This window comes from Anomaloglossus baeobatrachus, chromosome 1 (genome assembly GCF_048569485.1).
Source record: "Anomaloglossus baeobatrachus isolate aAnoBae1 chromosome 1, aAnoBae1.hap1, whole genome shotgun sequence".
Lineage (NCBI taxonomy): Eukaryota > Metazoa > Chordata > Amphibia > Anura > Aromobatidae > Anomaloglossus > Anomaloglossus baeobatrachus.
In genome coordinates this window covers 759,256,599-759,278,389 of record NC_134353.1, presented here as the reverse complement: position 1 = coordinate 759,278,389, position 21,791 = coordinate 759,256,599, and the positions used below count along the sequence as shown (strand labels likewise).

At 42.0% G+C, this 21,791-nt stretch overlaps 1 protein-coding gene across 1 annotated transcript in view; it reads right to left on the bottom strand.

Annotated features, from left to right (window-relative positions):
• FBXW8 (F-box and WD repeat domain containing 8) overlaps positions 1–21,791 on the bottom strand; it is a 202,099-nt gene that overhangs the window by 90,909 nt on the left and 89,399 nt on the right. Inside the window, 1 exon segment of the mRNA XM_075324830.1 lies at positions 890–978. Within this exon segment, the coding sequence (XP_075180945.1) occupies positions 890–978 (89 nt within the window).

Sequence of the window (21,791 nt, the reverse complement as noted above, 5' to 3'; positions counted from 1 at the left end):
GAAAATTCCCTTGAGGGATGTACAGCTCAGCAGACAAGAGCGCACAGCACCTGGCGGAGAGCGCACAACACCTGGTGCAGAGAGCAAAGCACCTGGTGCAGAGAGCATAGCACCTGGCGGAGAGCGCACAACACCTGCCGGAGAGCGCACAGCACCTGGTGCAGAGAGCACAGCACCTGGCGGAGAGCACACAGCACCTGGTGCAGAGCGCACAGCACCTGGCGGAGAGCGCACAGCACCTGACGCAGAGCGCACAGCACCTGGCGCAGAGCGCACAGCACCTGACGGAGAGGGCATACAGACCGCCGTTGGAATAGAGATTCAATAGAAAGCATAGGATACAAAGCCTATGTTTACTTTCAATTCCATACTCCGGTCTGTGTGTCCGCTTAGCACCAGGAGTAGAGTACGTCTGTCTGTGGAGGTGTGCACCTCAGTGATTTTTGAGCCATCTTTGGAGGACTCAGAACCAGAAATCCCACTCATCTGTTTAGTGAAAGTCCGGCTGCCTGCTAATGTTAATACAGAGAACAGGCTATCCAGGAATTTATACAGTGTCCATGAGCTCAACATTAAACTGACATCACGACTAGTAATCTGTACACAAGAAAAGGCAGGGAATAACCGAAATACCATCTTTTTATTTCCCTTGCCTGGGAGTGAGATAATGTCAGGAAATGTCATTATAAGATATTCATTTATCTGGTTGCAAAAACCAAGGTGAATACCAAGTAATGCATCATCAGGCTCAACTTATAGGGACAATATGAACAACAACAATATTCTATTCACTAAAATCTTAAGGCAGCAAAAAATAATAAATGAGGCAATGAATATCTGCTGCATTTGTTTACAATGTAGGAATATTTTTCTTTTAAGTTGATCTTACCCCGCGAGGACAACACCATCATAGGCGTGAACACCACATAGCACCTTCCCGAGTTCATACTGCAGTTGGCTAACAGCTCCAGTACGGTTCTGAAATGGTTAAAACAAAAGAGATGAGCAAAACTATCCCTTGAAATATGTCTATATCATTTTATTGGATTATTAAGTTCTGTGGCATAACTAAAAGGCGTTTTCTTGGATTTGAACATGGGACACCTTTCCTAAGGATAGACCACTCGTGCTTGGATTTGAACACTGGACGCCTTATCCAAGGATAGACCACTCATGCTTGGACTTGAACACTGGACACCTTTCCTAAGGATAGACCACTCGTGCTTGGATTTGAACACTGGACACCTTTCCTAAGGATAGACCACTCGTGCTTGGACTTGAACACTGGACACCTTTCCTAAGGATAGACCACTTGTGCTTGGATTTGAACACTGGACGCCTTATCCAAGGATAGACCACTCGTGCTTGGACAAAGGTGGGCAGTTGCATTCCTGCTTTTATTGTGCTTTGCAGTGGGGGTAGCAGAGGTTGGAGCTAAACATTATTGGTCTATCCTTTTATTCTTCACACAAGCATATTGTCTAAACCTGGTACTGCTACACATCATGATCAAGGAAGTCCTGAAAGTTGGCCCAAAAAAAGGCCCATTAATGTTCCTACCATAGAACTCCTTCTTTACCTCCCTCCTCCCTGTTTAGCCGGTTCCCTAGTCACCTGTGTTGCATTCACCTATAGAATGCAGCATGAATAATGTTACTAGTATGGATCTGGATGACACAAACACTGCTTCTCCCAAGCAGAGCTTAATTCAACCATTAGAAAGAGAAGAGAGGTTTGCAGTCCAATAAGTAGCACAGCGGCAGCCTCCGAATGAAGAGAATAATTCCATATTAAAATTATATCTTTTAATGGTGGTTCCCGGAGAAAACTAGGGTTAAAAACAAACAAGCAGGCTGAGAAAAGTTGCTACAGCTACAAACAATAAAAAAAAACAAGTGCTCAAAAAGTAAATTAATAAAGATTTTGGGGATGACATGTCTGACTGAGCACACTGAAGACCTTGTGCTATTCAGACTTATATTCTTAAAATCAAAATCATCTGAGAAACCATAATGGTTCAAGAACAATTTATAAGGAAAACTCCTAAACATGTACTATCAACAGGAAGTAATGAAGTAATTTTCCATAATTTTAGAGAGTAAAAATAGATTTTATTAAACAATCACTAATAAAAATATAATATAAATTCAGACACAATACTTAGGGGGAAAGAGTGTAGAGAGAAGGAAAAGCGCATACATCGGGACATAGTAGAGTATTGGTATGAAAGCATCGATCAAAAAATAAAGATGTATAAGGAAATTGCACGATGCCAATGTATTCTAGTAGTATCCTAGTGACGCAAAAAAAAAAAATGTTGTTTGAATGGAAATAAATATGAAACTGCACTAAACCCATATACCTGAATGGAAAAACCCTACTTAAAAAGGCATTGGGAAATGACAGAAAAAAAGCCACTTTGGCTCCGTGTGTCACACAATTTCGTGTATAGCATATAGCATCTGGGACAAAGCACAGGACACCGGGCTCAAGGGTGACAGGAAATGTGAACAAGTAAACACACTATAGTAATTAATAATTTGAAATGACAACTAATCCATCAGATGTCCATAAAAATCAGACCAGGCATGAAAATTCAGGGCACCGATAATGGAAACAACCACAAGAGGGCAATCTAACTCATGCAATGTAAGTACACAAAATAGCAGTGATCCAGCTTACCCATCTTGTCCCGTCACCAAGGTAGGCGCTATCCTAGGGGCCCCGACGCGCGTTTCGCGTTGCGCTTTTCCTTCTCTCTGCACTCGTTCTTTTCCCCTATGTATTGTGCCTATATATATATATATATATATATATATATATATATATATATATATATATATATAGATATATATTTTATTAGTGATTGTTTAATAAAATCTATTTTTACTCTCTCAAATTATGTAAATTGACTACATTTCTTCCTGTTGATAGTACACTTATATTCTTGTCCGTCACATTTGTGCTTCTCATTATCGGTCAGAATAGCATGCTGTGTATTTGATTTTGGGAAAAAACATGAAAGGCTCACCAATCTATGGTAAAATTTCGTAACCGACCATATGACGGTCCATCACAGATCCGGTTAAAATGGAAATCATGTTGCCAATATAAACAGATCCTCAGACTGCTTTATTTGGTGTGCCTGATATTCTGGATCCATACCAAAATGATCAAAATATGCCGATGTTTCAGTCAATTCAAATGAATGTAGAATTTTAAACCCCATTCATACAGTCATGGCCATATGTGTTGGCACTCTTGAATATGTTCCAGAAAATTAAGTACGTCTCCCAGAAAATTATTACAATTACACATGTTTTGTTATATACACGTTTATTTCTTTTGGGTGTGTTGGACCAACACAAACAAAAAAAAAACAAAACAAAACAGAAAAAAAAGGCAAGTTGCACATAAATTTCACAAAACCCCAAAAATGGCTGGACAAAACTGTTGACATCGTTCCAAAATTGTGGGTAATCAATTTTGTTTCAAGCATGTGATGTTTGTTCAAACTCACCTGTGGCAAGTAACAGGTGTGGGCAATATGAAAAATCACACCTGAAACAAGATAAAAAGGGGGGAAGTTGACACAATCTTTGCATTGTATGTCTGTCTGTGCCACATTAAGCATGGAGAACAGAAAAAGGAGAAGAGATCTGTTTAAAGACTTGAAAACCAAAATTTTTGAAAAATATTAACAATCTCAAGGTTACAAGTCTATCTGCAAAGATCTTGATGTTCCTTTGTCCACAATGCACAACATAATCAAGAAGTTTCCAACCCATGGTACTATAGCTAATCTCCCTGGGCGTGGATGGCAGAGAAAAATTGATGAAAGGTTGAAACACAGGATAGTCTGGATGGTGGATAAGCTGCCCCAATCAAGTTCCAAAGAAATTCAAGCTATCCTGCAGGTTTAGGGTGCAGCATTATTAGTGTTAGCTATCTGTCGACATTTGAATAAAATAAAACGCTGTGGCAGGAGACCCAGAAGGACCCAGAAAAGTAAAAAAAAACAAACCCTAGACTCCAGTTTGACAAAATTTACATGAATAAACCAAAATCTTTCTGGGAAAGAGTCTTGTGTTGAGTTCAGCGTGGAAGTTGGGGTTCTACGGGTTGAGTCGGACTATAGATAAAGTTCTATACTGGACCCGAACCTCATTGTAAATCACTGATTGGGCAGTTCAGCTCTCTGTTCACATATAGCCAGCCATAAACAGAGCACTTTCGTTGGAGGGAGGGCGGGGGTTTTTCTTTTTTGTACACACTACATCCGATAATGCTGATTTTACCCCTACTGTGAGCCATTCAAGCACTGCAAGAGGCTCACACTGGGCCAAGCACCGAGAGTACCCAAGCACAGTGAATCTCACTCGAGTGGTTTGCATACGTAAAGCACTCGAACTCCGAACTCTGGTTTTTTTTTGTAAAGTCTGTGTTTGGTATGAACACCGAACTTTAAAGTTCAGGTTTGCTCATCTCTAATATTGTAGACAGATGAGGCTAAGATAGAGCTTTTGGGTAAAGCACATTATTCTACCGTTTACCGAAAATAGAATAAGGCGTACAAAGAAAAGAACACACTACTTACAGTCAAGTATGGTAGCGGTTCAAAGATGTTTTGGGGTTGCTTTGTTGCCTGTGGCACTGGGTACCTTGTCTGCGTGCAAGGCATCATGAAATCTGGAGATTACCAAAGGATTTTGGGTCACAATCTAATGTTCAGTGTCAGAAAGATGGGATTGCCTCCTAGGTCAGGGGTCTTCTAGCAGGACAATGACTCCAAACATACTTCAAGAAGCACCCAAAAATGGATGGAAAAAAAGCGCTGGAGATTTCTGAAGTAGCCACCAATGATTCCCATTGAACACCTGTGCAGAGATCTTAAAATTGGTGTTGGGAGCAGGCCCCTTTCAAATATGAGAGATCTGGAGCAGTTTGCAAAAGAGCGGTCCAAAATTCCAGATGAGAGGTGGAAGAAGTTTTTTGATGATTATAGTATGTGATTGATTGCACTTATTTATTCCAAAGGGTGTACATCTAAATATTAAGTTGACGGTGAAATCATTTTGTTCGACATTTTTTTGAGTTTTGTGTGAAATAATGTCTAATTTGCCTTTTTTCCCTCTGTTTTTTTGTGTCGTTCCAATACACACAAACGTAATAAAAATGTGTATACCAACACTTGTGTAATTGCAACAGATTTCTGGGACAAATACTCAATTTTCTATAACATTTTCAAGGGTACCAAAACTTTTTACCATGACCGTTAACAGATGAAAAAATCTATGTGGATTAATGACCAGGCTGCGAGTGTGAAATCCACAGAATGCTCATTGTGCAGGTTCTGAAGGGAAAAGCAGTGGATTAGCAATACTGAATATTGATGGGGCAAGTTTAGGACCAGAAATAAATACAGCACAAATCACAGCTTTAGCCTCTGATTCTTGATACAAATACTTCGCCAAATCTGACGTGTTTTGTTTTGGGGTTTTTTCAAAAGTCAGAGGTTGTCATGAAGTGAATGACAGCAAGGTGCATAAAGTAGACATGTTCTGGTTCATTCAGGTGTAATGTTTAATCTCATCATTTGGATCGAAGCAACAAAAACTGAAGACTTTGCATTAGGTGCGCTGCTCGTGATGGAGTGATGACACAAGAGTACTATTTGGTTTATATTTTCTTTATGTAGTGTTTCAAACAATATGATTCGGGACTAGAGCAATCTCCTTTGTCAGAAATGTACACAACAGTATGTAATGTACAGTCCGGTCTCAAAATGCATTGCGTGAAACACAAAATAAAGATACAGTGGAACCTCGGTTTACGAGTTACCCGGTGTGCGAGTATTTCGCTATACGAGGAAAGCTTGCTGTAAATTTGTAACTCTGTTTACGAGCAATCTTTGCTGTACGAGCAAATATCACCGCACACACTTCTGGTTCCGTACTTTCACCGCACTCTGACCCGCTCTTGCAGTCTGCACAAACACACACACACACACATTATGCTCAACTTACCTTCTGCTCCTTCGCCGGCCTCCTGGTTCTTGTAGTTTGCCAGTACAGGATGTGTATCGGGTAACCATTGCGATGATGGAGGAACTTCTGCTGTCAGCCGCTTCTGAATGGCAGCGCACTGACCAATCAGAGGCAAGCGGCTCATGCCTTTGACGTCAGCGCGCTGGCAGCGGAAGCTCCGGCATCGGTCGCGATAGTTACCCGATACACATCCTGTAGGCCGGCAATGAAACGGAAGGTAAGGTGAGCATAACGTGTGTGTGTGTGTGTGTGTGTGTGTGTGTGCGCACAATAGGGGACCAGGATGGGACATTGAAAAAGTTGTGGAACGAATTGTCGAATTTTCTGAGCTTCCATTATTTCCTAGGGGACATTTTGCTTTGCTAGCCGAGTAACTTGGTTGACAAGCACACTCCCAGAACGGATTGTTCTCGTAAACCAAGATTCCACTGCAATCTGAACATAGTAATGTGGGACTTTTGTGGTATCAGTGCACCTTATAGAAAGTCTTCACTTCTTTGAGCCAACATCATATCATAAGCTCTAGACCATAGGATCTGGGGAAGAAAGAAAACAGCAGCTCCATTTATAACACAGGTGCCATAAGGTGCTCTGTTCTGAACACAGCATAAAAGTGTGAGCGAACCTTACAAGGGGCAAATTTGAGTACAAAAATGTTTCACTGTGACATATACCAGAGGGTTGACCCATAAATGAGTCCATTTAACTCCGATATTTTATACATATGCTTAAGTACCACTCCAGCCTTGTTTTTAAATTAATATTGCCACCAGTTAGGTATCAGTAATGTCTAGTCACTGTGTATATTAACCCTTTCACCACCCGGTAAATTTCTATTTTTCGTTTTTTTTCTCCCCTTCTTCCAAGAGCCATAACTTTTTACTTTTCCATCAGCATACCCATATGAAGGATTGTTTTTCACAGGACAACATGTACTTTTTATAGAAACCACTAAGTTTATCATTAGTGTACTAGGAAATGGGGGAAAAATTTCAAGTGCGGTAAATTGCAAAAAGAAAAAATGCAATTCCGCGATTGTTTTGAGGTCTTTTATTTACCATGTTCACTATATGGTAAAACCGACCAGACATATGATTTCCCAGGTCAGTACGAGTTCGTAGATAACAAACATGTAGATAAAAATATCTACAAATATCTGAAATTTGTAATAAAAAATGGTGCTTTTGTAGCCATTTTCCGAGAACCGCAACATTCTCATTTTCAGGATTCAGGGCTCAGTGATGGCTTATTTTTTGCACCATTAGCTGACGTTTTTAAATTATACCATTTTGGGAAGATTAAATGTTTTGATCGCCCCTTATTGCATTTTATTTCAATGTTGTGGCGACCCCAAAAATTGAATTCTGGTGTTTGTGGGGTTTTTTCGTTGCGCACTTTACCGAACACTTTAATGTATTTTATAATTTAGAGATTGGAAATTTCTGAACACGGCGATTCCAAATATGTGTATTTGTTTAATTTTTCCATTGTATCATTTATATAAAAATATATATATATATCTCTATATATATATATATATATCTCTCTATATATATATATATCTCTCTCTCTATATATATATATATATCTCTCTCTCTATATATATATATATATATATCTCTCTCTCTATATATATATATATCTCTCTCTCTATATATATATATATATATATATATATATATATATATATATCTCTCTCTCTCTCTCTCTCTCTCTCTCTATATTATATATATATATATATATATATATATATATATATATATATATATATATATATATATATATATATATATATATATATATATATATATATATATATATATATATACACACACACACAGTCATATGAAAAAGTTTGGGCACCCCTATTAATGTTAATCTTTTTTCTTTATAACAATTTGGGTTTTTGCAATAGCTATTTCAGTTTCACATATCTAATAACTGATGGACTGAGTAACAGAAAATGTGCAATCCAGATTTAAATAAAATTTGATCGGTGCAAAAGTATGGGCACCCTTATCAATTTCTTGATTTGAACACTCCTAACTACTTTTTTCTGACTTACTAAAGCACTAAATTGGTTTTGTAACCTCATTGAGCTTTGAACTTCATAGGCAGGTGTATCCAATCATGAGGAAAGGTATTTAAGGTGGCCACTTGCAAGTTGTTCTCCTATTTGAATCTCCTATGAAGAGTGGCATCATGGGTTCCTCAAAACAACTCTCAAATGATCTGACAACAACGATTATTCAACATAGTTGTTCAGGGGAAGGATACAAAAAGTTGTCTCAGAGATTTAAACTGTTAGTTTCCACTGTGAGGAACATAGTAAGGAAATGGAAGAACACAGGTACAGTTTTTGTTAAGCCCAGAAGTGGCAGGCCAAGAAAAATATCAGAAAGGCAGAGAAGAAGAATGGTGAGAACAGTCAAGGACAATCCACAGACCACCTCCAAAGACCTGCAGCATCATCTTGCTGCAGATGGTGTCAATGTGCATCGGTCAACAATACAGCGCTCGTTGCACAAGGAGAATCTGTATGGGAGAGTGATGCGAAAGAAGCAGTTTCTGCAAGCACACCACAAACAGAGTCGCCTGAGGTATGCAAAAGCACATTTGGACAAGCCAGTTACATTTTGGAAGAAGGTCCTGTCATACAAAAAGGCGTTATGCATGGAGGCAAAAAAACACGGCATTCCAAGAAAAGCACTTGCTACCCACAGTAACATTTTGTAGAGGTTCCCTCATGCTTTGGGGCTGTGTGGCCAATGCCGGCACCGGGAATCTTGTTAAAGTTGAGGGTCGCATGGATTCAACTCAGTATCAGCAGATTCTTGACAATAATGTGCAAGAATCAGTGACGAAGTTGAAGTTACGCAGGGGATGGATATTTCAGCAAGACAATGATCCAAAACACCACTCCAAATCTACTCAGGCATTCATGCAGAGGAACAATTACAATGTTCTGGAATGGCCATCCCAGTCCCCAGACCTGAATATCATTGAACATCTGTGGGATGATTTGAAGCATGCTGTCCATGCTCGGCGACCATCAAACTTAACTGAACTGGAATTGTTTTGTAAACAGGAATGGTCAAATATACCTTCATCCAGGATCCAGGAACTCATTAAAAGCTACAGGAAGTGACTAGAGGCTGTTATTTTTGCAAAAGGAGGATCTACAAAATATTAATGTCACTTTTATGTTGAGGTGCCCATACTTTTGCACCGGTCAAATTTTGTTTAAATGCGGATTGCAAATTTTCTGTTAGCACAATAAACCTCATTTCAATCCAGAAATATTAGTCAGTCCATCAGTTATTAGATATATGAATGTGAAATAGCTGTTGCAAAAACCCAAATTGTTGTAAAGAAAAAAGGTTAACATTAATAGAGGTGCCCAAACTTTTTCATATGACATATATATATATATATATATATATATATATATATATATATATATATATATGTATATATATAAAATATACAAAATATTTTGGGGCTTTTTTTTTTTTACTTGTCCCTTAGGGGACTTGAATGATATTCTGATCGCTTGTGCTGTACAGAGCGGGGCTTCAGAGGTATCCCTTTCTGCCCTTCATAAAAAAAAAAAAATTACTTCCAATTCTTGTCCTCTGTATGTATAAATTCTGGCTGGTGACAGATTCATGCAGCTGGTTTTGAATCCCCTATTAAATCGATGGCTGGACCATATATAACAAGCTCCCCCCCCCCCATTCACCTTTTGTGCCTCCCCTATTTCCTCATAGACTGTAAGCTTACGAGCAGGGCCCTCACTCCTCTTGGTATCCTAATTTTGTTATTTTGTATTATCTCATATTGTCTGTACATGTCCCCTCTGAATTGTAAAGTGCTGCGGAATATGTTGGCACTATAGAAATAAAAATTATTATTATTATTATTCAGCACTGTTCTGTTCAGCAGAAATGCTGTCTTGCTGTGAATGCCGGTGTTAATAGGAACTACGGTATGACAGTGCCTCGGGTCATCCGCTGACCCCTGGCTGTCATGGCAACCCATTGGCGCCCCACGATGACATCACAGGACTGCTGATGGGTGCAGGGAATGACGCGCTCCCTGCTGGCAAGAAATAAATCCTGCTGTCAGAGATTAACAGCAGGATTTATAGGGATATTCCCCTCTCCAAGATAATATTCAAATATGTAGTACTTGTAATACTAATATTAGCAAATACCTCAAGTTAGAAATGTAGTATAATTCTTCTGATTCACCCTCATGTTCAGGGCACTGCAGGACATTAGGTATCCATAGTAATGACCACTAGCAACTAACTGTAACTATATGTGAGGTCGTAACTATGGATACCTAAGGTCCTGCAATGCCCTGAACATGAGGTAAGTGACATAGTGAAACAGAAGAACTAGACTGCATTTCTAATTGGAGGTATTTGCTAATTTTAGTATTACATCTACTACGGTATGTATTGGGATAGGATCTTGGAGATGGGGATACCCCTTTAAACAGATTTATTATCCTTGACATAATGTTTTGTTTTTTTACTTATATTTGTATTTTATGCACTTATTGATTTTTACTTATCTTATTCCAATCATTGGACGGTAACTAAGGGGGGCCCATTTTTGGGGTCTCCAAATCAACCTGCAAAGTGAACTATATAAAGATCATTGATGTGCTCCAGGTCTGCCAGCAAAAGTAGCGCTGCCTGACCTCTGTCCCCATAGGCGACACACTTTAAATGTATTGTTTGAAAGTCCTGAGGACAATGCAGAGAAGACACAGCAGCCTGAATAACCCTTTAACTAGTTAACAGCAGCTTGTGGATCTCCGATCTGCCTGCCGCTGGTAGAGGCACATGTTGGCTGACCAGATCAGCTGGCTCGTGTGGGGAAAGGAGTGGGCTCAGTGTGTGAGCCTGCATCAAAGGGAGCGACAAAACCTTAGACGTACTGGTATGTCCAAAGTCGTGAAGGGGTTAAAATACTTACCGGTCACTCTCTTCTACTGTTTCCTGTGCAACTCCACCATCTTGTGGTCGTAGCTCTGACTAACCAGAAATAACTGTCAACTATTATTTTGTCTTAAAGGGATTTTCTGCTACTCAGACAACCACTTCTCAATCACAATAGGTCTCCCATGTTATATAATAACAGCTACACTCATCCCTTCTGCAGGCCAGTTCCAGCGATGTCTTCCCATTCTCAGGGCTTGGGTGACGTAATTTGTCACGTGAGTGCTGCAGCCAATGACCTGTCACGCTGGGTGTGGGGAGAGACACCCAGCAAGTAGACTCCTGGGAATAAAAGAGGCTGAAAAACAAAAGGGGGGGGGGAAACCAGGGGCTCCTGTGCTGACCGTGACACTGGAGGGCCAAGCGCTTGCCCTCAAACCACATGTACCTATAAGGGTTAGGAGGTGTGGCCCGCCAACATGCCCGTCTCCTAGCCAGACCCTAGGACTAAATCCCACCATCCACCAAATCCACGGAGGGAAAAACAAACACAAAAATAATCAGCAAAAGAGGAAAAACAACAACTTATCTTGAGAGGGAATCTTCAGAATATACAGCAACAGTAGTCTGAAGCCACATGCACACCTGAGCAAGCAACCTCTCCAAGTGAAGAGTATAACCCGCACTGGAGGAGTGAGAGGCCCCACGTAATAAAGGCCCTTAATTACCAGCTGGAGGAAAGGCTCCTCCAACCTGGCAAGGAAACAGAAAAAAACCTAAATCAAGCCCTTAAAAGTGACAGCGTCCATTAACGTCTGGACGCTCGCCGGGCCCTTCTGCACCTGGTCTCAGAAGCAGCACCTGAAGGTCCAGACACATCCGTGACATCACCACAGGGGAGTGTAGGCTGTACCTATTTTACAAAGGAGAACTATAGTGATAGAGAAGGGTTGTCTGAGTAGTGGACAATCTTTTTATTGTCAGCCTTGTCATAGACAGATATTGATAAGTGTCTTCCGATCTGCACAGCAATGACTGGTCTAGCAGGTCACAACTGCAGAGGAGCAGAGTGGTGCTGAAAACGGCAGAAGATGGCGATTGGTAAGTATTAGACTACACGCAGGGAATATACATTACTGATACCTAACCAGTAAGGGAATGAAAAGTGGTAGATTAATATCATAGTTTACACTCGCTTTGTAAATCCATTTTGTGTTGTGATATAAACTTTCAGCTGAAAGGAAAGTAGAAGTTGACAATGAATGAAATGGACAGATAAATGGACCCATATCAGCAATTCGCAGATATCCAGCGTATGCTGCCATTTCTTCAAATTACCAGATGCTAGAAATGTAACTACGAGGCTGGTTAGCATAGCTGGTACACGCCATTTAATTGAAATAATTGATTTTTAAATTCAACTTTTCATAATCTCTTTAAAGCCCCTCAGGATCTGGAGGCAGCGTTCACACAATGTAAGCATGCTCGCTATCCAACCTGCTGTTTAAACATATGTGAACAAAACAGTAATAAGGGATCTCTAGTTCTGATCTTCCACAAAATAATTACCAACATCAAAGCTGAATCAGACTGAAAAATATTCCTCAGAGCGATCCTCTGAAAAGTCAGGGAACAAAAAAAAAAGAAACCTTCATAAAATTTTAATGAAATATTAATAAAGTCTCGCTAATACATCACTTGTCCCTAGGGAGTGGCTAGAAATTGGCAACACTTGATGTGGGATATGCTTAATGCTTCATTGGGAACAAAATCACATTATGCAGAACATGTGTTAGGTTCTGCCAATTTCAGGAGGTCCCCGCGGGTGGGAAATATGCCGGAGAAAGTGTGCTTGTTTGCTTATTAGAAAACTTTCAACGCAAAGTGCTGTGGACAGGGATATCGCAGAGTATTGACTACTTCCAAACGTCTGAGGATCTCGGCTTTATTCAGCATTGGCTGCAATGTAACGGGCCTTATGTTAATAGTCCGCACATTTCATTCAATTACGTATTCCCAGCTTTGACAGTGGCAAGAACAGAACAATCTATAGATAAGCAAAATGTTGCCAGTGGAACGAGAAGTTGATTTTGTGTGATGTCTTTGCCTCCGAGGGCTGTGCATGAACTAATTTACCGGTTGCAACAGCAAATCACAACATTGTACCAAGCGTTACCTTCCCTTGTGCAATTCGGGAATGTTCAACAAAGTAGGCTAGGTGCAGAGTGTTTTGGCTGAGGTGGCCTTGTCACATCACCCTTCATCAGCAGCCAATTTTCTATTGGGCAGCTGGGAGAATAACCTAGCTAATATTAAAGAAAAGCTTCAAAACTTAAAGGGGTGGTCCACATCAATGTAAAGATGAGACAGAAGGCTTTTTCTAAATACCTATAATTGTCCATTCTGCCTATGAAGGCGCTATCGCTGTCCACTCACTTCCCATCACGTGACCCGGGATGCAGTGACCTCTGATGTCCAATGATGTTACATCAACTTCCGGAATTGGAAGGTGACCCAGCAACACCAAGGCAGGACCCAGTCTCCCTGAGTGACTGGGCTGTGGGCTGTGTTTCATCGCACGTCACAGCCCAGCATCTCGCACACTCTCTCCTTGACCGCAAAGCGCTGAAAACACGAGCAATGCTGTGCTGTGATGTGCGGTGACACTGCCTACAGCCCAGTCACTCAGGGAGACTCTGTCCCGACTCGGTGATGCCGGGTCAACTTCCAATTCCAGAATTTGATGTAACATCATTGGGCATCAGGTCACAGCAGCCCGGGTCACGTGATGGGGATGAGCAGATAGTGATGGCGCCGCTCACAGGCAGAATGGACAACAGAAGGAATTTAAAAAAAGCCTTCTGTCACAGCTTTACATCCATAGGGCCACTTTGCTTTGCAGAGGACCACCTCTTTAACGTGTAACTGTCGTTTTAATTTTTATTTCAGAAATCAATAGTGCACATGAAGATAAGCAACTTGGTAATATATGTTATCAGACACATTTGATTCTTTATCTGCCAGAATAGTTCAGTCATTATCAAAATCTGAGGTAAAATCTGCAGGGGGCGGGGCTCTGCCTCCAGCTCCTCCCTCTGCCTCCAGCTCCTCCCTCTGCCTCCAGCTCCTCCCATCATCATAGAAGCTCCTCAGTAACAGCTGCCATCTCCTATCTCAGTAATGGGAAAGTCTTCACCGAGTACAGCTTTTACCTCAGAATTGAGAATTTAGATGACTGATTTTAGCAGAGACAGAAGCAAATGTGTCTGATAAGATATATTACACAGTTGATTATTTTCATGTGCATTATTCATTTATGAAATTAAAATGACAGTTGCGCTTTAAGAAAGCAGTTTAAAAACGTCTAAGAAGTATGCACACAAGTGTCCTTCCTTAAAGGGAATCTGTCACCACGTTTTCACCTTGTAAGCTGAAGACAGCATTCGGCAAGGGATAACACAGAAAATTCAGGGATGCCTGTATTGTAAAGGTCCAATCTGTTGTTTATTTGCTACTGGAACTTTAATACTGGAAATGCATTGCACTTAATTCTTTTTCTGGATTTTTTTTTATTTTTATGTTGTCATCTGATGGATATATAATTATAGCTTTTTGGTGGTCCCTCTGGTATTTATTCCCCTCGTCTTTTGCCTTCTTGGAATAACCCTGTATTTTTAATACTTTTTGTTCCCAGTAATTGTAATGAAAAGAATTGTAATACTTACATTTTTTAAATATTTTTCTAATAAAACATATTTTTTTTTAATATTTTATCCTTTGGGGTTTTGTCTCTTGTTGGCAATTTCATACCTTCTATTTTGCTCATGGGAGCTTTTTGAAATAACCATAAAGAAAGGTCTTGAATTGATTCAATTGTGGCATCAAAGTGATATGATGCTCCCTTTCTTCTGTGTGGCCAGTAAGCAGATTAGGACCACATTGGGGGTATTACTAAACTCAGAAGATAAGTACAATAAAACTTGTTGTACGTTTCCCTAATTATCATTTACTTTGTATGAGAAATCTATAATAAAATAATCTGTACACATTAGACTAATGCCCCCGTCACACATAGCGAGATCGCTAGCGAGATCACTGAAACGTAACAGGTTTTGTGACGTATCAGCGATATCGCCGTGTGTGACAAGCAGCAGCGGGTGGGCCCCTGCTGCGAGGTCGCTGATCGTGACAAACTGATCAGGACCATTTTTTGCTCGTTGGTCTCCCGCTGAGCAGCACACATCGGCGTGTTTGATGGTGGGAGACCAACAAGCGCCGGTTCTGAGTGTGCAGGGAGCCGTCGTTACACGGGTCGCTGGTGGCTGGTCGCTGCCGAGATCCTAATTGACAGCTCAACAGCGACCATGTAGCGACGCACCAGCGATCCTGACCAGGTCGTATTGCTGTCGGGATTGCTGGAATGCCACTACGTGTAACGGGACCCTAAAGGCCAAAGTTTCTGATATCAGTGGGTTCGGCTTACATTAGTCTAATGTGTAAGGGAGGCTTAAATAATATACCATAAAATATGAGTCATAAGGACCCAAACGAGCTGGGTCCTAAAGGAGTTAGATATTTTTAATTTAGTGCTGACAATTTGCAAAAAAAACCCCAAAATTAGATTTATTTAATTACAAAGAATACACATAAATGACACATAGTTTTAATGTTTATGTTTTCATCTGGAGCTACACGGTTTACTTTTTTATCATTCTTTTACTTCCACCAGGCAATAGTTTTTAATGAAAATAAAAACAGGAAAAAGAGAGGAGCTCCAAGTACATTACCAAATACAATGAAACATACAAAGTGAGCAAGGATGAATATACGCTTACATGAGTGAGTTTTGACTTGGCACAAGTCTAATTCATGATTAGTGATGGGCGGACTCAGATTTTAAGTCCTGATCCAAGTGGGTTAAAAGAACCTGAGCACCGACCCCGGGCCCGGACTTCTAAGGGAATTCCGGGTAATGATCTGGGTCCAGCCACCTTGGTATAAAAAAAAAAAGAAAGCTAATAATAAAACAAGTGCTTTATACTTACCGGTCTCCGCACAGCTGTAACTTTACTTCCAGGCTGCTCATTCTACTTCCGGGGCTGCTGATTATCTTCATGTATATTCACTGCTTCCCCCGCCCACCAGCAGTCCTGGTGTCTCTGATTGGTTGCAGTCAGACACACCCTCAGCCTGTGTGACAGCATTTCTGACTGCAACCAATCACAGACGCTGTGTATGTCTAGATTGATGTAAAAATAAATAATTTAATTTATTTTTACATCACTGCTCATGATTAACAATGGATAGGCTACTGCTCTGGCCACTATTCCACACAACAGAGGATGGAGACGTGTTTGAAGCAAGGAAAAAAAGGGAACGGTGATCCCTGGGTGCTGGCAAGAAATACTGACACTGGAAATATGTGTTTCTTAGGTCTTTGTTCATACAACGCGTTTTGGAATCAGATCGTCTCCTTCAGGTAAGCTTATATACCTGAAGAAGGAGTTGATCCGTTTCCAAAACGCATTGTATGAATAAAGACCCCAGGAAAGCACACTTTCAATGTCAGCACATCTTAGCAGAGCTAGTGGATCACTGCTCTCTTTCACTTTGCTTCATATTTTCAATGTAGGAATGGAAAGAATATTGTATTATCTAATAGTGTACGCTTGACCCTTATCTGTTTGATGTGTGCACTGTGTAATGTTAGCGTGCATGCCCACAATTAGTGTTTGTAGCATTTTGGACGTAGCATGCTTTAGCTGCGTCCAAAACGCTGTGTTGTATAGTACAAGCATAGTGGATGGGATTTCTAGAAATCCCATGCCCACTATGCTTGTTTTTTCCGCAGCAAACACTAACCTGCGGAGCGGCTTTCCAGACCACAGCATGTCAATTGTTTGCTACGTATTCACATGCGCCCTTTGTAGGGAGAACACAAGCGAGAGAGCGCAGCGCACTGAACCCTGACTGTGGGTATGAGCAGCTGCGGTCTCCTGCGGAGACTCGCGGCCCCACAGGTCAGGATCTGCTACATCCAGGACGCAGTGAGTCCTGATCGTGGGCACATACGGGATACTTCTCACATAGCGAGATCACTAGCGAGATCGCTGCTGAGTCACGGTTTTTGTGACGCAGCAGTGACCTCATTAGCGATCTCGCTGTGTGTGACACTGAGCAGCGATCTGGCCCCTGCTGTGAAATCGCTGCTCGTTACACACTGCTCTGGTTCATTTTTTGGACGTTGCTCTTCCGCTGTGAAGCACACATCGCTGTGTTTGACAGCGAGAGAGCAACAATCTGAATGTGCAGGGAGCAGGGAGCCTGCGTCTGGCAGCCTGCGGTAATCTGTAACCAAGGTAAATATCGGGTAACCAAGCAAAGTGCTTTGCTTGGTTACCCGATAATTACCTTGGTTACTAGCGTCCGCGGCTCTCAAGCTGCCAGTGCCGGGTCCCTGCTCCCTGCACACGTAGCCAGAGTACATATCGGGTAAATAAGCAAAGCGGTTTGCTTATTAACCCGATGTGTACCCTGGCTAGGAGTGCAGGGAGCCAGCGCTAAACGGTGTGCGCTGGTAACCAACGTAAATATCGGGTAACCAAGCTCTTGGTTACCCGATATTTACCTTAGTTACCAAGCGCAGCATCGCTTCCACGTGTCGCTGGTGGCTGGGGGCTGGTCACTGGTCGCTGGTGAGATCTGCCTGATTGACAGCTCACCAGCGACCATGTAGCGACGCACCAGCGATCCTGACCAGGTCAGATCGCTGGTGGGATCGCTGGAGCGTCGCTAAAGTGTGACGGTACCCTTAGGCGGGCTTTGCACACTACGACATCGCAGGTGCAATGTCGGTGGGGTCAAATTGAAAATGACGCACTTCCGGCATCGCATGCGACATCGTAGTGTGTAAAGCCTAGATGATACGATTAACGAGCGCAAAAGCGTCGTAATCGTATCATCGGTGCAGCGTCGGCGTAATCCATGATTACGCTGACGCGACAGTCCGATGTTGTTCCTCGTTCCTGCGGCAGCACACATCGCTGTGTGTGAAGCCGCAGGAGCGAGGAACATCTCCTACCGGCGTCACTGCGGCTTCCGTAGGATATGCGGAAGGAAGGAGATGGGCGGGATGTTTACATCCCACTCATCTCCGCCCCTCCGCTCCGATTGGCCGCCTGGCGTGTGACGTCGCTATGACGCCGCACGACCCGCCCCCTTAACAAGGAGGCGGGTCGCCGGCCAGAGCGACGGTCGCAGGACAGGTGAGTCCATGTGAAGCTGCCGTAGCGATAATGTTCGCTATGGCAGCTATCACAAGGAAATCGCTGCTGCGACGGGGGCGGGTACTATCGCGCTCGGCATCGCAGCATCGGCTTGCGATGTCGCAGCGTGCAAAGTACCCCTAAGTCTGTAGTTTTTGTCTAAGTTAAATCAGCCTGTATTGTCCCCATCATGTAGAGGATTACAAAAAGCCCAACCTATAGGGGTGGAAACAAGTGATGTAGAAAAAAGGGGGTGGGTGGAAGATGACCTCCAAAAGGGAGACACACACTAAGCTAATTTTTCTTTTTACCAACAAACTTACATGACCCCAATTGTAGAGAAACTGCTCTTTATTGAAAAGATGTTTTTTGGGGATGTTAACATCACCCCCATGAGTACTGGACACACTATGTATGTAAGTATGTAACACTGAAGCAGAGCATGCACTACAGGTTATGTACTATCCTGCAAGTACTGAAAATATCAGTGATTAAACTGGACAATAAAAACATCAGATATCATCAGATAGCACTTGTCTGATGTTTACACTTGATAGAATTAATATAATGCTCTCTGCACACTATAATCTCCCTGTGTGATAGGAAAGAATACAGAGGATTTGAGATCTACCTATACAGACAGAAGGTACTCTCCCCATAAATCTATTACTTTCCTTACTTTAATGGTATGTGCGCACGTTGTGTACTGTGCAGTGTGAAAAAGAACGCAGCATCTGGCAGACTGGACAAATGCAAACACTGCGTTTGTAAAAAAAAAATGCATCCAAAATGCATGCATTTTGGATGCATTTTCCATGTGTTTTGCATGCGTTTTGGATGCATTTTTGACAGTGCGTTCCCCTGGCAATTCAGCTGTTACATGCCCGCTGACACAGATAGAGTCGCGCAATGAGAATTGAACTTCACCCGGCTTCATTGTCATCCCCCGGCTCTGTCTGTGTGTCGCGTCCTGATTAGCGGTCACCCGTGAAGGACTCACCGTTGACCGCTAATCCCCTGAGCGACTGAAGTGAGCAGCGCGATCAGCAATGCCGTTACTCAGGTTACCCGCGGCCACAGCTGGAGTCCTCCACCTGAGAGCAGTAGCCACGGGTAACCTGAGTGACGGCACCGCTGATCACTTCAGTCACTCGGGTGACTTGCTGTCACAGTTGGAGGATCCAGCGGTGGCCGTCGGTAACCTGAGTGACGTCATCGTTGATCGTGTGGCTCACTTCAGTTGCTGCGTGACAGAGAGTGCTCGTAGTCTGTGGCCACTCCTGTCAGCTTCATGTAGCAGAGCTAGATGCGTCGCGGGACCTCGTGTGGATTACGTCGGACCTGGAGGGGTATTTGGGGATTAATAAAGTGGTGAAAGAGGGGTTTTTTTTGCCTTTTAATCCAAATAAAGGATTTTTTGGGTGTATGTGTTTATTTTCTTTAACTTACAAGTTAATCATGGAAAGTATCTCGGGGAGACGCCTGCCATGATTAAGCTAGGACTTAGTGGCACCTATGGGCTGCTGCCATTAACTCCTTATTACCTCAATTGCCATCGCACCAGGGCAATTCGGGATGAGCCGGGTAGAGTCCCGGGACTGTCGCATCTAATGGATGTGGCAATTCCGGGCGGCTGCTGGCTGATATTGTTAGGCTGGGGGGCTCCCCATAACGTCGATCTCCCCATCCTGAGAATACCAGCCTTCAGCTGAGTGGCTTTACCCTGGCTGGTATCAAAATTGGGGGGGACTGCACGCCGTTTTTTTTAAAATTATTTATTTATTTTACTGCACGATACAGACCCGCCCACTGGCGGCTGTGATTGGTTGCAGTGAGACAGCTTTCACTCAGCGTGGGGGCATGTCTGACTGCAACCAATAACAGGCGCCGGTGGGCGGGGAAAGCAGGGAATACGAGATGGAATAATGAGCGGCCGGCATTTTCAAAAGAGGAAAAGCCGACGGAGCTTTGAGACAGCCGTGCAGCACCGTGCCAGTGATCAGTGAGTATGAGAGAGGGTGAGAGACCGACCGACGGACAGGGAGAAACAGACAGAGTGAACAACTGACAGAGAAAGAGACCGACCGACAGACAGTGGGAGATTGACCGACATCCACAGACACAGAGAGATTGACCAACATCGACAGAGAGAGACTTAAAAGATCTGCGTTTTGCTTGTCAAAAAAGCATGCGGAACGCAACAAAAATGCAGTCCAAGTGCATTTTGGTTGCGTTTTGACCCACAGCATTGATTTCAATGGGTAGAGAACGCAGCTACAACGCACAAAAGTGACATGCTGCTTTTTTTTTCCGCAGCGATTTTTGGCATCCAAAATGCTGCGTTTAAAAAACGCAGTGTGCGCATTGAATTTTCGGACTTCTCATAGACTTTGCTGGGGAAGCAGAACACATGCAATTTGGCACTGAAATGCTGCAGTTGAAAACGCAGCGTTAATGCGGAAAAAAACGCAACGTGCGCACATAGCCTAAAGCTAGAAAAAGGAAGAAAGCTAACAAGACAGATTGTCATAATATAAGGACTGTTGCTACGCACCTCTCAAGATATTATATAGGAAGCATTAAAGATGTAATTGTAATAAAGGATAAAAAATAATTATTATTGTGGCAGATTATTTTTGTCTCGTCGCCCTGTATTTCTAACACATCACAGACCCATTAGATATAACAAAATGCTTCAATGTGTTTCTTCTTCTGTGTACACTGGGTACATGAGGCGGTTAATGAGAGTCTATGACCTCAAGTTTGCTACGTCTCAAAGTCCTAGTGGCTTAACCCTTTAGTGACGGAGCTAATTTTCACCTTAATGACCAGACCAAATTTTGCAATTCTGACCAGTGTCACTTCATGAGGTTATAACTCTGGAACGCTTCAACGGATCCCGGTGATTCTGAGACTGTTTTTTCGTCACATATTGGACTTCATGTTAGTACCAAATTTAGGACAATATTTTTTGTGTTTATTTATGAAAAAAATTGAATATTGGCAAAAATTTTGAAAATTTAGCAATTTTCAACTTTTGAATATTTATACCGTTAAACCAGAGATTTCTGTGACACAAAATAGTTAATAAATAACATTTGCCACATGTCTACTTTACATCAGCACAATTTTGGAAACAAAATTTTTTTCGTTAGGAAGTTAGAGGGGTTCAAAGTTTATCAGCAATTTCTCATTTTTACATCAAAATTTACAAAACCAGTTTTTTAGGGACCACATCACATTTGAAGTGACTTCAATAGGCCTAGATGACAGAAAATACCCAAAAGTGACACCATTCTAAAAACTGCACCCCCCAAAGTACTCAAAACCACATTCAAGAAGTTTATTAACCCTTCAGGTGCTTCACATGAACAAAAGCAATGTGGAATGAAAAAAAGCAAAAATTAAATTTTACCTAAAAATGTTGCTCTAACCCAAATTTATTCACTTTTAGAAGAAATAACACAACAAAATGGACCTCAAAACTTGTTCCCCACTTTCTTATGAGCGCGCCGATACCCCACATGT